The sequence below is a fragment of the Sesamum indicum genome, linkage group LG9 (assembly GCF_026168435.1).
Source record: "Sesamum indicum cultivar Baizhima isolate 11 linkage group LG9, ASM2616843v1, whole genome shotgun sequence".
NCBI lineage: Eukaryota > Viridiplantae > Streptophyta > Magnoliopsida > Lamiales > Pedaliaceae > Sesamum > Sesamum indicum.
The window spans coordinates 24,471,345-24,486,650 of NC_142665.1; the positions used below are offsets into that span (position 1 = coordinate 24,471,345).

The 15,306-nt window shown below is 35.8% G+C and overlaps 3 protein-coding genes across 4 annotated transcripts; all 3 read left to right on the forward strand.

Annotated features, from left to right (window-relative positions):
* The first annotated feature begins 3,124 nt into the window (after nt 1-3,124).
* Nucleotides 3,125-5,936, forward strand: LOC105177312 (UDP-glucose 6-dehydrogenase 1). 2 transcript variants are annotated; one of them, XM_011100421.3, is made up of 2 exons: nt 3,125-3,287; nt 4,213-5,936. In XM_011100421.3, the coding sequence occupies exon 2, from the start codon at nt 4,233-4,235 to the stop codon at nt 5,673-5,675; it is 1,443 nt and encodes a 480-aa protein (XP_011098723.1). In that variant the 5' UTR covers nt 3,125-3,287; nt 4,213-4,232; the 3' UTR covers nt 5,676-5,936. The 2 variants fall into 2 exon arrangements, with proteins under 2 accessions (XP_011098723.1, XP_011098724.1); XM_011100422.3 differs by lacking the exon at nt 3,125-3,287 and adding an exon at nt 3,301-3,323.
* A 1,741-nt stretch (nt 5,937-7,677) lies between these two features.
* LOC105177311 (zinc finger (C2H2 type) family protein) lies at nt 7,678-10,446 on the forward strand. The gene has a single exon (XM_020698993.2). The coding sequence runs from the start codon at nt 8,433-8,435 to the stop codon at nt 10,254-10,256; it is 1,824 nt and encodes a 607-aa protein (XP_020554652.1). The 5' UTR covers nt 7,678-8,432; the 3' UTR covers nt 10,257-10,446.
* A 1,530-nt stretch (nt 10,447-11,976) lies between these two features.
* Nucleotides 11,977-15,244, forward strand: LOC105177310 (uncharacterized). Its single transcript, XM_088884476.1, has 2 exons — nt 11,977-12,670; nt 13,883-15,244. Exons 1-2 carry the CDS (start codon nt 12,269-12,271, stop codon nt 14,780-14,782), a joined length of 1,302 nt encoding a protein of 433 aa, XP_088740602.1. The 5' UTR covers nt 11,977-12,268; the 3' UTR covers nt 14,783-15,244.
* The last annotated feature ends 62 nt before the right edge of the window (nt 15,245-15,306 follow it).

Below are 15,306 nucleotides of genomic sequence, written 5' to 3' on the forward strand. Positions count from 1 at the left end.
TGCGACTTTGGATCGTTGGATTTCCGCTGATTATATTACCGTTATCATGGACTAATATTAGATTTATTTAAAAAAGAACCTCTCTATTGGAAAATACTAACAACAAAAATTGATCATTTTTTTTTTTCTTTTTTGCCGAAAATTTTATGCTCTTAATGTGGATTGGGAGTAAATTTGGATCAACATTATTTCACTTAACACAAAATTCATCTGTGTTTTGTTTCAAAAAATATTAAAATCATATCCAAAGTCAAAAGATTCCACTCATAACCTTTTTGAGGTTAAGACAGTAAAGATTTTTGAAAATAAATCAATATGCAAAATTCAAATATTTATAAATTAGACTCACTTAGACCAATCACATCAAAATTACACGAACTATTATATACTGTTAATAGGAGGTGCATCATGCTACCAAAATATAAGATAATGAAATCGAGTTGGCGTGGTTCAATCCAACTATGCAAAAAAAGACACAAATCCTTGGTGTGGGAAGGTCATTTCTGGATTTTTTAAGGATAATTTTGTCATTTAACACACAAATAGATGAAGCCCACACCAAATACATTTACAAGATATCAATTGATTATTTAAAAATAGTTAATTATGAATAATAATTTATAAAAAAAATTTCAATAAAATAAGGGGTAAAATCCATTTTATTCCCCAACATTTGATTTCAACTTTAAAATAGTCCCTGTCTTTTTAACTCATTTTAAATTAGTCCTTTCCGACGGACAATTTTTCCATATTAACCCTATAAACCTTTTTTTTTTTACAAAAAATTATTTTAGAGCTTCACTTTCTATTTTTTATTGCAATTATTATCGCAGAAAATAATATTATATTAATTGTAAGAATTTGTTATTAGATAATTATTCAGATGTTTGTGCACACTTAATTTTAAATTTTAAAAACTAATTATTATTTTTAAAAGAGTATATATGTTAACTGGATAAATAAAAAAATGTAGAAGAAATTTATGAGAAATTATTGAAAAAAAAGTAGGAGAAGAAAAGGAGAGGTAGAAGTTGAGAAGAAATAAAATTATAAATTAATAAAATAATTTAGAAAAAAAACGGCAAATAAAAAAATTATAGACAAAAAAAGAATAATAACCTTCAATTATATGAAAGTATAGATAATAATTTGATTAATAACGTATGAACGTAAGAATTTACAGAACTTGTTGAATTTTTCAAATAAAAGAACGTCTAAATGAATAAGGGATTTTGTATACCCCATTTTTCAATATTTTAGTTGAAATATTTATTTTCTTATTTATGTTATATTTTAGAAGTTTTTTGTTTAAATATTTTTGCTCTATTTTTTTATTTAAACTTTTTTCTCCAAGTCATTTATTCAAATATTTTTTAATTTAAAAAATTCAATAATTATGTTAATATATCATTAATTAATTTATTATGTAAATAATTGGGCAATGATAAAGTATTCCAATTAAAAGGGTTATATTTTTTTAAGTTTAAAAAAAGGATCAAATTGTAAATTTTGAAAAACGAACGACAAATGATTTATGTTAAACAAAAAACGAGAAGAGTTTCGTAAGGGTGATATAGTAAAGTCACTCATCGAATGGACCAATTTAAAGTGAGTTGAAAGGACAGGAATTTATTTAAAATTAAACCAAATGTCAGGAACTAAAACGAATTTTATCCTATATATTGCACAACACCTAACCTATAATTTGTATTTATTTTGTGAACTAAATATGTCTAAAACATCAATAGTTTAATGTCTCATTTCACAATAATCCACCAATGCACACTAATGTCTAGAATTTAATTTTGATAATACAAAATCCAAATAAAGCACTTTGGGGTTTATAGTGATGTCTTAAATATCACTCAAAGAGACCCCACCATCACCATCACCTCCATACTCTTCTTAGTCTTGAAGTCAGCTCCATGCATCATGCATACAATCCATATGTATTAATCAAAATAAACACAGGATTAAATTTTATTCTAATGCAATAATACATTCAAGTAAGCACTTCTCTTAACTATTCGTCATGTAACGTGCATCGGTGGATTATTTATAATTTTACGACAGCAATGAGGTATTTGTGATTATAGCAAATATTAATTTTATAAACATTCTAAGTTTTGTCATTTAATATTTAAATTGAATTTATTGTATATATGAAAAATAAATTTATATTAAAAATGTTTGGTATGTCTATTGTATGGTCCAAATGTGTCCAACCAAGAATGTGAGGTGGGAGTGGGATTTCTTGATTTGAAGCAATATATGTCTTCTGACAGATGAGGGAATTAATTGAATGATGCTTTATGCTCCTACCACACCCCAAAATTCCACTCCCATATACAATTTGAAATATTCCACTACTTATCTTCAACTTCCAAATTCAAAATTTATTCTTTTTTTCATATCATTTGAGAAAAAAAAAATGGGAGAAAATTTTGTTTTATTATTGATTGTATTTGCATAATTTATATTATATATTAAGGAGAGCATCTTTTTTACGTTTCTTTTTTATTTCTATTTTTTAGAATATTTAATTATTTATTCATGTAATTCCTACTCTTCTAATTTTTTTGATAATTATTGATTATAAATTGAAGTAATTGGATTGAGGATTCGAGATTCTGAAGTTGAATTTTGTTAAGATTATGAGTACAGTCTATTTTAATAATAATTTAATATTTAATGAAATAATTATGTTTAAAAATAATTGGGTTAAGTAAAACAGACTTAAAGTCAATAAAAAGCGTAATTTTGTCACGTTACTAACCACAAAAAATTGTTAATCTTTCGTAATTAAATAATAATAAACAGTTTGGTAAATGATGACATCCCAACACCCGGGCGGTTCAAACCAGCGGGCCGACCCATTCCACGGAGTTTGTTGGCGCACCACACAGGAAGCATCGCGTACAACCCGCCAACAGTATCAGCGTGCTTGACAGTGGTGCATGCACCGCCAGTCAAAACGCGTAGAATATAAAACCCCACTTCTCCTCCACTTCACCGTAAAGGACAATTTCGGTATTGCACAGCTTTTGGCGCAACCTCTGTTTCGGGTTTCCATTTGTCCCTCGCTCGACGTGTGGGGAGGGAAGGGTGTGATTGTCTTTTCAGTGAATCGCCCGGGTGTAGATCTTGGATCCCCAACGACTATATAAGGAGCTGCCCGCTTTCTCTGCTTTGTGTAACGTTCTTTTACACATACATTTTCACTCACAGATCTCTCTCTCTCTCTGTCTTTCTCTGTTTTCTTCTGAAACCAAACGCGTGATCGGGAGGTAACTTATTTGTCCCAATTGAAACTCCATTGTTTTGTATGTACAAGGTTTCCCTGTTCTCTGAAAACATATGAACACACTACCATGGGACGGTTTCATGCATATGTGTGTGAAGTTGTTCGGATGTAATTTTTCCGTGAATAAATGTGGATTTAGTGCTGTTATTTAATTCAGGTTTGCTTGTGTCTGATCTGAAACGGAGATGTGGGCGATTTACGTGATTTAGCTTTTTAATTGATTCCGAATTGGGCGAGTTTTGTAGATCTATGTTGCTTGGTGTGGTCTGTGAATTGATTTGTCTTTGTGATGGTTTATGATTTAGCTTAAATTTCCAGTAGGCACGTAGAGCTCATTGCATGCAAGTGGCTGTATAATGGTGATAGATCTGATCAATATTACTGATGATTTCACTGGAGCTATTTGTAAAATACTGAAGGTTCTGAATCATCAAATTATTCTCGATCTGCCGGTGATTTCTATTTCTTGTTCTGATTGAAACACATTAGATCTGGATTCTGAAGTACTTCAAAATTCTGGTGAATTTGCCCATATTGATTTTGGAGCTTGGAATAGTATAGGTCTAATTGATTGATGGCTCAATCGAATTTTGTGGAAGCAGAGAATAGGTCCTTTAGTTTTGTGGGCATCAAATGCATCCTGTGAATTTCTTAACAGAAATCATGTCACATTTATGCTGTAATGATAATATGTCGACAAATGATCTGGACTTTGGAATTATTTTAAAGATCTGACAAGATCATATATCATGTTATGTGAATGCTGGTAACATCTGCCTGAGGCTTCCATATGGATCTTTATTGCTATTTCTGATGCCTAGAGGCCACCTATATTATAGATATTTCTTTGTGTTAACTTTCATGCTGCGGCTTGTCATCTCATGAGAGTGTGCCTCTAATTTTTCCAGGGAACTGAAACAAGGGCAACATGGTGAAGATTTGCTGTATCGGAGCAGGGTATGTGGGAGGCCCTACCATGGCTGTGATAGCACTCAAGTGCCCTAAAATTGAAGTTGCTGTTGTTGATATTTCTGCCCCTCGTATCAATGCCTGGAACAGTGATCAGCTTCCCATCTATGAGCCAGGGCTTGATGAGGTGGTGAAGCAGTGCCGAGGCAAGAATCTATTCTTCAGCACAGATGTGGAGAAACATGTTTGCGAGGCTGACATAGTCTTCGTCTCGGTCAATACTCCGACCAAGACTCAGGGTCTTGGAGCTGGCAAAGCTGCAGATTTGACATATTGGGAGAGTGCAGCCCGCATGATTGCTGATGTATCAAAATCTGATAAGATTGTGGTGGAGAAGTCTACAGTTCCTGTCAAAACAGCTGAGGCCATTGAAAAAATTTTGACCCACAACAGCAAGGGAATTAACTTTCAGATCCTCTCTAACCCGGAATTCCTTGCCGAGGGAACTGCAATTAGTGATCTTTTTAACCCAGACAGGGTTCTCATTGGAGGCAGGGAAACCCCAGAAGGCCTTAAGGCAGTTCAAGCATTGAAATCTGTTTATGCCCATTGGGTTCCTGAAGATCGCATCCTTACCACTAATTTATGGTCTGCAGAGCTCTCAAAGCTTGCTGCTAACGCATTCTTGGCCCAGAGAATCTCATCGGTTAACGCCATGTCTGCTCTCTGTGAGGCTACTGGAGCAGATGTCACTCAGGTGTCTTATGCTGTTGGTAAGGATTCTAGAATTGGTCCCAAGTTCCTTAACGCCAGTGTTGGTTTTGGTGGGTCCTGCTTCCAGAAGGATATTCTGAACTTAGTTTACATCTGTGAGTGCAACGGCCTTCCTGAGGTTGCAGAGTACTGGAAACAAGTCATTAAGATCAATGACTATCAGAAGAGCCGTTTTGTAAACAGGGTTGTTTCATCTATGTTCAACACAGTTGCTAACAAGAAGGTTGCCATCCTGGGGTTTGCCTTCAAGAAAGATACAGGTGATACCAGAGAGACTCCTGCTATCGATGTTTGCAAGGGACTCCTAGGGGACAAGGCTCAGTTGAGCATCTACGATCCTCAGGTCACAGATGACCAAATCCAGAGGGATCTTACAATGAAGAAATTTGATTGGGACCATCCCCTTCATCTCCAGCCAACAAGCCCCACTACAGTAAAGAAGGTTCAGTCTGTTTGGGACGCCTATGAGGCCACAAAGGATGCACATGCTGTCTGCATTCTTACCGAATGGGATGAGTTTAGGAAGCTTGATTTCCAGAAGATATATAACAACATGCAGAAACCAGCCTTTATTTTCGATGGAAGAAACGTTGTCGATGCGAATAAGCTCAGGGAAATTGGTTTTATTGTTTACTCAATTGGCAAACCACTCGACGCCTGGCTCAAGGACATGCCTGCTGTTGCATAAATGCATCATGCTTGATCAAGTGCCTTGTGATCGTACTAAACAGTATCCGTGAGGCAGGCAACCGAATTTATTCATTTTACCATATATTTTTTGTTTCATTTAAAGGTTGGGATAATATTCTGAATCTTTCTCATATGCCCTTTTTGTAGTTGGAGGATCTGAGAGTATTGTTATCCGGGCTATGTTAGAAGTTGGATGTTTGCTTTTACATTGTATTCATGACTTTACTTATTGTCTATTATTACATGGCTTCTTCAGGGACCTGATACTCTTTTTTCTTTTTTGTGCTGCGTTATAACATGACGCGTTTACTTTCTTAAGAGCACTGCACCCCAGTCCATAGTATTCTCCGAAATGCATCAACAATCTCAACTTGCTTCGGATTCACCAGTGAGGGAACAAAGATTTGAACTTTAGAAAAAGTTGAAATGTGCAAAATAAACAACAACAAAAAGTGCTTGGAAAAACTAAGGATGTAGAATATAAAATGAGGGTGTCTCCCATAGAAATGTTCATAATAATGCAAGATATATTACATCAATACTCCTTGATACGTTAGATTTAATCAGACAAGTATCATTACTCTTTGCAAAATTATTGATACACTCCTTGAGCGGTGCTGATGTAATATTCTTCAAAAGGTATTTGTATAAGTTTTCGCACCTGAGAATGTTGTATTTGTAATTTTTCAAATCCTCAATATTAAGTTTAATTATACAAGAATCCTTTATTCTTTGCACAATTATAAGTATACTCCCTTATGGGTGCAAGTGTAATGTTCCTCAATAAGCATTTGTGTAAGTTTCATCCCCGGAAATATTATATTTATAATTTTTAAAGAACATAAAATATTTTATAATTAAACCTAATCTCATGGAGCGTAATTTATCTTAAAAATTCAAAAGAAGCTAGAAAGACCTACTACCTTTTTTCTTTCCTAAGTGAAAACAATGAGACATTATTTTTTTGAATAAGTTGATTATAATTTTAAATATCAAATATCTATATCGAATACTAATTGTAATTATCAATATTAAATAACAATATCTAATCAACATTTATTATTAAAGTAGAACAACATGCATTAAAATAGAATAAAATTTACAATTAAAGTAAAATAACATCCTATACATTGATGAGTTTCAAACTCACGATCTTAAAATTATGAGATCTCAATTTCACCAATTAAGCTAGACCTGATCCACACAAACACCAACTTCTTATGTTTAGCTTCTACTCCCTTCTCCTTACATAGAACTAAAAATACAAAAGATGTTTTGCAAACACTCTTTCTTAGCAAGAAGTTGAAAAATACTTTACTTCAATGTTTGAAAACACTCCAAAAGTTCCTCCTAACTCAACTGCATCCACTTCTGTGTCTGAATACATTAATTTCTCCATTTTTGCCCTAAAACCAATCCAATATCTATTAAACGCCCTTCATAATGAATTCAGCAGTTCCTACATTTTCATTTTTCTTTTTTTCAAATTTAGACTTATCCCATTACACTGTAATTTTCAATTCTGAGTTAACACATTCATACTAATTTCAGTGTCAAAATTTGACCTTAACCCAATTTTTGCATTTTGAAAAAATCTCATGAAATCTAGACTTTAAAATAACTTTGTATTAAATTTTAGACCATCAAAGGTTTGAAGCATTCTGAATTAATGCCAACAGTTAAAGGAGAGTTATATTTTGAATTTAGTATTCACCTTTTCTTTCTCTTTTTTAATATATAAAGTCAACAATTCAATAGACTTTTAATAAAAATTAAGGTAAAATAAAATAAATAGAATTATAAATTTATCGTTACTAACATCTTATAAGTTTTATTTCATTCAAACACTTTATAAACTTGTTTTTTAAAATAATATTTAATAATTTTATAAATTTTAAAAATATCTTATAAGATATATGAGCTTATAAGATTTTTTTAGAGTAGGTTATAGCCAAACATTGTCTTATTAGTTGCAATGTTGGGACTCATCATACCCAAATTAACCACTCCTTGAATTAACCAATACTCCCCTAAAGCCTAAAAAACCAATCAAGAACACCACATCCCCCACGCTCTGCCGTCTACACAAAGCCTAATCACTCGCCATTTTCGATCAAATCATTATTTTTCTCGAATCGTTTCCCAGACCTGAATAACTGCAAATCAAGAAATTGATTTAGCATTGGAGGCGAGTAAGTGTAATTCATGTACTCGTGCAAGTGTGGTTAGTGCTCGTGCTATGTCTTTGCTTCCATGCAAGGCTTTCTCTTCTACTACTGAATTGAATATTAGGCCAAAGGCAAGCTGCCATCAGAGAGAGAGAGAGAGAATATGAATGCCAAACAGGGCTTTAGTAACCACTATCTTTACTTGAATGTTAAATTTCAATTGGGGAAGTGAACAGTTGAAAAGAGAGTAGAAACAACACTTATGATAAGGGCTCCTTTTTCTTTTTTCTTTTTTTTTAATCCTTTTTCTGTGAACAGATCTTGTATTTTGTCTCCGAATTTATGATGGGTTCTCCTTTTATCCCTTCAGAATTTGCTTTTCTTCAGTGTTGGGTTGCAGCTTCTGAAGAAAGCTAAGCTTTTTTGTTGATCCTGATTTTCAACCTCTGTTCGATTGAATTCTTGAGTCTTTTTCTTTCAATGTGATGCTTCGATTGAGCATAATTGAGCTGATAATTGAGGTTTCCTGAATTTTATCATCTGGGTTTTTGTTTTCCCGTTCTTGGATCGTAGAAGCTTTTCTTGCAATGGGGGAAGTTCAAGGACAGAGGTATGTGTGCAAGATATGCAGCAAGAGTTGCGTTAGCGGGAAGTCTTTGGGGGGGCACATGAGGGTTCATTTGGCTCTGATTTCAGCTTCTAAAAAAGCAGCAAAAAAGAGAGCTGAGATCAAAGTGGAGTTTGAGGGCGGTGAGGATGATGATGATGGCAGTTTTCAGCTTAAGAAAAGCTCCAAGAATCAATCCAACAGTGCTCTTCCGGATGAAGAACAGATCAAGAACTGTGACGGAGCCATGGATTTGGGAGATGGTGATCAGAACAGCAGCTATGAATTGAGAGAGAATCCAAAGAAATCTTGGAGGATTTCTGATTCCAAAACCGGTGTTTCGAAGATCAGAGCTGCTTGTAAAGAATGCGGCAAAGAGTTCCCTTCATTGAGAGCTTTGTCAGGTCACATGAGGAGCCACTCAATCAAGAATAGGAAGCTTCATCAGTGCAAGGAATGTGGTAAAGGTTTTGATTCAATGAGAGCTATGTTCGGCCATATGAAAACTCACTCCAAGAGATCAAGGGTCCCTGATGAATCTGCAGACAGTTTGTCTGAATTGGAGAATTTGTGTCCCATTCGCAGGAAACGGTCCAGGATCGGGTATAAGAGTACTTCAAATCCTTCTCTTTCCAGTTTGAATGCATCTACTTCTGCTGTTTCTGAAGCTGGGGAGGTAGAGGAGGTGGCTAAGTGCTTGATGATGCTTTCGAGGGGTGTGAAGGTATGGCGAAAATCTGACTTAGTTGCTGAATCCTCTGATGATGATTCTGTATACTTTGGAGCTGAATCATCCTGTAAAAGAGAGAAATTCTATGAAAATGATGGAGATTTTGGGTGTGATGGTGCTAAGAAGATGAAGATGAGTTTATCAACTGGGAAGCTTGATTATTGCGTTCCTTGTTCTACAAATGCATTTGCTGAAAGGAATGTGTCTGAATTTGATGATCTTGATTCTAGGTGGTCCGCAGAAGATGAAATGAAGGTTGATTTCGAGGTTTCTGATGAAACAAAAGTTGATTTAAAAGTTTCTGATGATGGGAAGCCTAGTGTTCATAAGCTCGTGAAACTAGAAGATTTGAATGAGTTTGCTGTGGGGCTGGAATATGCTGGTGATTCTAGGAGTTCCGATTCAACAAGATTTGCAGAATCGCATAATGATCTCTTGGGGGCAGCTGGTATGAATGGAGCTGGCTCAGAATTCTTCAAATTCGACTCTTCCAAGAAAGGAAGCTCTTCCGTTGATCAGTCTGGCCTTTCAAAATACTGTTCTGAAAATGAAGCTGATGATCTTGAAACTTTGAAGGACTTTGTGGAAAAGCGCAGAACCTGTGACAAATTCTTTCACCCTCTCTGTGAGTTAGGAGGCCACAGTGCGAGGCATAAACTGCAGGGAAATAGCTCCTCAATGCCTAAAACTCCTAGCCTTTTATCCATTACTGTAGCTGATTCAAAGCTAGATCAGCTTGAGTGCAGTGATAATCAACTTGAGCAAGAAAGTGCAAGTACCGGCATTGTAAGTTTGGAGTCGAGCAAAAGCAAGGAACACGAGTGCCCAATATGCTTCAAGGTCTTTCCTTCAGGTCAAGCATTGGGCGGCCACAAGAGGGCTCATTGTACTGGATCTAACGAAAGTAAAACCAACGAAACCACAACTGTGAATCAAGAAGTTGCTGAAGTTCGTGATTTGCTTGATCTTAATTTTCCGGTAACTGCTGATGAAGGCACCAAAAGTGATGTCGGACTCAATCTGTGGTGGGCTGAGAGAAGCCATGAGCATGAGGCGCTAGTGCTCACTAATTGACAAACTAACTCCATCCCGTTCTCCCTGCATCGATAAAGCTGATTGTCTATCATCCACCAAACATTCCATGAATACGGAGATACAATACTATTTTGTTAGAGTCGAGACAAGTTTTTGTTAAAACATTTCTCATCCATGCTTGTAGCTTTCAAGTAGGAGATATATACTTGCAATACAGCAACTTGATATAGTGTTCATGTTATGTTAGGCTGCTATAGTTTCAACTTGATACCACCTTAATATCTTCTAATTTCCACTTCATTTCATATTACAACTGTTTAAAACCAAGTCTGTGAGATTAACAAAGATGGGCTCATGATTCAAGAATGATCTGATCAGCATCTCTGCTGCTTCAAGAAGTAAGTATTCTTATAATTTATTAAGTAAGAAGGAAACACATTTCATGTCCCTCAAAGCAAATATATTTAAATTACATAGTCATGTAAGACTTTGGGCAGAAGGTGGTTGTTTAGTCACCTACCATACAACACAAACATGACAACAATCTCACTACCATAATGTCTCTTTCCTTCTTGTTGGATCTTACATGGGCCCTTCTCTTTCTCTTTTACCTTTTTCTTTTAATGATAGGAAACAAATAAATATATGCAGCAAACCTGGCATAGGTGTGGGGTTCTCTCTTTCTTTTTCAGCTTTGCCTTCATGGAAAAGTGCTTAGAACCTTCTCTTTGAGATCTACACTTCTTCTTTGCCATTGATCAACCTCATTTGTCAACGCTAATATCAATAATAATAAGATATAATTGTTTAGGTTCCAAAAAGTAAAAGTTTCATCCACCTTGCACAAGTTTGCAGGTTTGGAGTCACTGTTCTAAAGAAATTACAGGACAACTTGGTTAAAATAAAGAGAGTGGCATGCCACCATATGTTTCACAGGGTGTTTGTTTCTGGAGTGGCTGGTGTGCCTTGTTACTCATTGTAAATTACAATGGGGTTTCTTAAAATTTGTCATAATTACAAATACCTTTTTATTATTTGAAAAATTATAAATACCTTTTAGAATTAACGTTCGTTTAACAAATACCCTCTTGTGACAGTCCATTATAGAGTATTTATTAGACCACCATTAATCTCAGAAAATATTTATAATTATAACAAATTTCCATTGTAATTTACTCTTCATAGTATTTCACAAAGTTTCTCTTGTACAATCTATCTTGGGTATGAACACAAATTGTAAAAATATAATTGATTTTCCCTAACAATAGTCAAACTACCACATCCTAAGCTTACCTAAGGGTAAATATAAATATCCTCGAAAAAAGTGCAAACAAAATTTTCTGTTATATTATAAATGAATAAATTATCTTTTTATGAATTTTTTTTAGCAAGTTATATTTTTATATTTTTTAAAATGCAATAATTTAATCCTCTATATTTTTTAAAATGAAATAATTTACTTCCCTCGATATGGGGTAAATTGCTTTATTTTAATTAATACTTTAGGAATAAATTGCTACTTTTTTTTTAATAAGGGAATAATTTACTCATTTGCAATATCATATAGGTAAATTACATAAAACTCAGATATCCTCAATTATTATTTACAAGTCAAGGGACTTCGAGTATGTTTATTTACTAATAGTTTCTTTTACTTTAGAGTTGTGCACGTAAAATTATTTGAAATGACTTCGTTATGAATTTACAAATCCGATTTTTATCATTTTCAGATCCCATGATATATACGTAAATGATTGGTATATCTTATAGCAACGATGTGTTTTACTAGGTTTGCTGCATTTTCGAATAGAAGAATTCTATATTTTGCTTTTTTTTTCTTTTTTTCAAACCCAAGATTATATTTGAACAGGAAAATGAGGCATGGTTATTGTATGATTATGATCATTTTAGGTAGATAGATCCAACGAGAAGCCCAAATAGCCCAAAATCTTGGAATAGGGAGTGAAAGGAATTGAAATTGATTTCCCCAAATCTCCTCTGTTTTCCCTTCAATGGAAATGGTGATGTTGTAGGTAGCAACTGCCATCGCCATGGACTACACCAGATGGGCTGAAATGCAGCAATACCCTAACCCTAACCCTAACCCTAATTCTGATTTTTCTATCATACAGACCACCAATTACCCCGCTAGTTACTCTTACAACACCAATCCCGATCCCTACCAACAGCCCAGCTTTGATCCTCATAATCCATCGTTTCTGCCTCAGCCTCAGCCTCAACCTCAACCTCAGCCTCGGCCACCGGGGGTTGACCCACCGTATGGGCCGCCATTGGGGGTTGACCCGCCGTATGTGCCGCCATTGGTAACATATGCGCAGCAACCAGTCAGCTTTGAGCATCAGCAGGGTGCTGCTGCGGCGTCGTATTATCCGGACCCAAACGTGGCTTGGGCGGCTGCCGTCGCGCAGTTTGGGGTCGCTCCGTATACCGCTGTAAGTTTTTTTTTTTTATTTTTTTTTATCAAAATCTCCTTTTTGTACATTTTCTTTTGCTGTGGAGAGAAGTTTCGAATCGGAAAATGTTCTATCTATTTTTCTGGTTTTATTTTTTCTTTTCTTTTCTGTTATATGCATAACACGCGATTAATGGGTTTCTGAGAAACTTGATTGGAGATTCTTCAAAAAAAAAATTCAGTGTGGTTTTATTAGTTTACCTGTGAATTTGTTTGTCTCTGAGTGTATATTGAAGAATCGCTGGAAAATGTTGTGTTGTGACAAAGACCGAGTACTTTTGGACCCGCGGCGCTGTTTTGTGCTGTTGGAATTCTGCTTAAGAAGCTACTTTGAAATTGGTAGAATGACGAATGCCCTAATTCGACACTGCTACTCATGATTGTCTGATGTCCCAAAATACTGGATCTAAAATATTGGTTTGGAAGTTGGTCTCACTGATGTTGGGAAAAGTAATGTGGACACGAAAAAAAAAGTGAAATGTTTTTAAATTTTTTTAAAACATATAGATTCAGGATGTTTGTCATATAATATTGTAACCTTAACGTAACATGTCAGCTAAGAAGCCAGGATGTGTTTTAGTGCCATCATACTTGTCATTAATTCAAAGAGACAATCCAAACATGAGAATGAAGGTAATGCCTGGAGAGACTTTTATATTCATACATTTCAAAAAGATATGTCTGTTGCATGAAAAGTTTATACAAGTTTGCTCCTCCGGAAAGGTATGATAGTTGGACAATTGTGTTGTCTGAAGAGCTGGATGAAATATAGTTTGACATGTCTATCGTGACCTGGGACTGCATGATGACCAACAAGTCAATGCAATGTGATAAAGTTATCATTTGTGTTTATGGCTGTCTATGTTCAGTTAAGTGTTTTCTCTGTATGTCAGAAGGTGATGATCCTAGTATCTAAACCCACTAGTGACATTATTAAAGCATTTTCAATATGCATTACTGATTTGTTGCTACACTTAAAAGTTGTTTTTGGAAAGATTTGAAATGTCTGGACCATCCCATTGGAGCGATGTAGCAAGATTACTTGTTTTTATAGATTCACTATTTGTTACGTTCATGCATCATTCAGAGCACTTCCAAATTCATTGGCCCTTATTGGGGTTAATGTTCAAACTTCTTTTCTTGTCATTTCTTAATCAAATAAAGAAGTCATTTGTTTTCTTTGTGGTCTTAGGGTGTAAGTGCACCTAATCCAGCAATTCAGTCTCATAGAAGAAAGACTTGGAAAAAAATGCCCAGTAAGACAAAAGTGGTGCAATCTGCTTGGTGTGAAGTATGCAAGATTGATTGTAACAGCAAGGGTGTTCTCGACCAACATAAATTGGGGAAAAAGCACAAGAAAAATCTTGAAAAATTAAAAGGAGCCACAACAGTACCTGTCTCTGCCCCTGTGGCTGCTCCTCCTGCCACTGTAGCTACTACACCAGCTATTGTGGCTGCTCCTCCTGCCACTGTAGCTACTTCACCAGCTATTGTGGCTGCTCCTCCTGCCACTGTAGCTACTTCGCCAGCTATTGTGGCTGCTCCTCCTGCCACTGTAGCTACTTCACCAGTTATTGTGGCTGCTCCTCCTGCCATTGTAGCTACTTCACCAACCACTGTGGCTGCTCCTCCTGCCATCGTAGCTACTTCACCAGCCATTGTAGCTGCTCCTCCTGCCATTGTAGCTACTTCACCAGCCATTGTGGCTATTCCTCCTGCCATTGTAGCTACTTCACCAGCCATTGTGGCTCCTGCTGCTGCTGCCACAGAGGCGGATTCTACACCTTTGCCTCCCTCTGCTTTAGGTCCAGTGGATAAACCAACCATTGGACCAGAAGAGAATCCCCACAAGTCCAGAACTTCCAGTTCTAAAAAAGCAAGGAAGAAGGCAGCTGCACGCACTGAGGATTTGGAAACAAAGAGAAGGAAAGTCTTGGAAGGAGGAGCAGCAGCTGATGGAGTACGCGCATGCAGTATTTGTAATGTGGTTTGCAACAGTGACACTGTATTCAATTATCACCTGGCTGGTCAAAGACATGCTTTGATGATCAAGAAGCAAGCATCCACAGCAGAAGTTGCTCCTGCCATGTGAAAATGGGTTGGTTAGTGGAGATTGAGATTGAACTTTACGTTCTGGTTTTCATTTCTTCTCAGGCTTAGTTTCTGTCTAGATTCTTTAGAAATGAAATTACTTGTACCTCCTGAGTGACTACAGTTACTTTAGGATTTATAACTTTAGGTTCAGGTTAAACTACATTTTACCAATTTGCTCCAAGTCTATAGGCTAATTTCACGATGAAGAATTAGCATTATGCGAGGATGCATGGGGCCCTTGTTTCTCAGGTTGCAGTTCTTACGGTGTTTTTTGGCCCAGATGCTGGATTGTTCTTAGGCTTCAGATGCCCTCCTAAGATGGGGAGCCGATAGTGGTTATGATTGCCCCATGACTAGGATCTTTAAAGAATTTGTATATAGATTCTCTCTTTCTTCCACACTCTTATTTCTATTTTTAACTCAGCTTTACATGAAAAAAAATTCCATTTTGAAATCATAAGTCATGATGTGTGGTTGCCCATCTAAATTTTCATTGGGAGAGTTCATGCTCATCTTCTACCC

What these genes read in the sequence shown, in the direction of transcription:
- LOC105177311 (XM_020698993.2), top strand. Translation starts at nt 8,433, where the DNA reads ATGGGGGAAGTTCAAGGACAGAGGTATGTGTGCAAGATATGCAGCAAG.
- LOC105177310 (XM_088884476.1), top strand. Translation starts at nt 12,269, where the DNA reads ATGGACTACACCAGATGGGCTGAAATGCAGCAATACCCTAACCCTAAC. An exon ending in GGGTCGCTCCGTATACCGCT is followed by an intron (nt 12,671 to 13,882) that starts GTAAGTTTTTTT and finishes TTGTGGTCTTAG; the next exon opens with GGTGTAAGTGCACCTAATCC.
- LOC105177312 (XM_011100421.3), top strand. Translation starts at nt 4,233, where the DNA reads ATGGTGAAGATTTGCTGTATCGGAGCAGGGTATGTGGGAGGCCCTACC.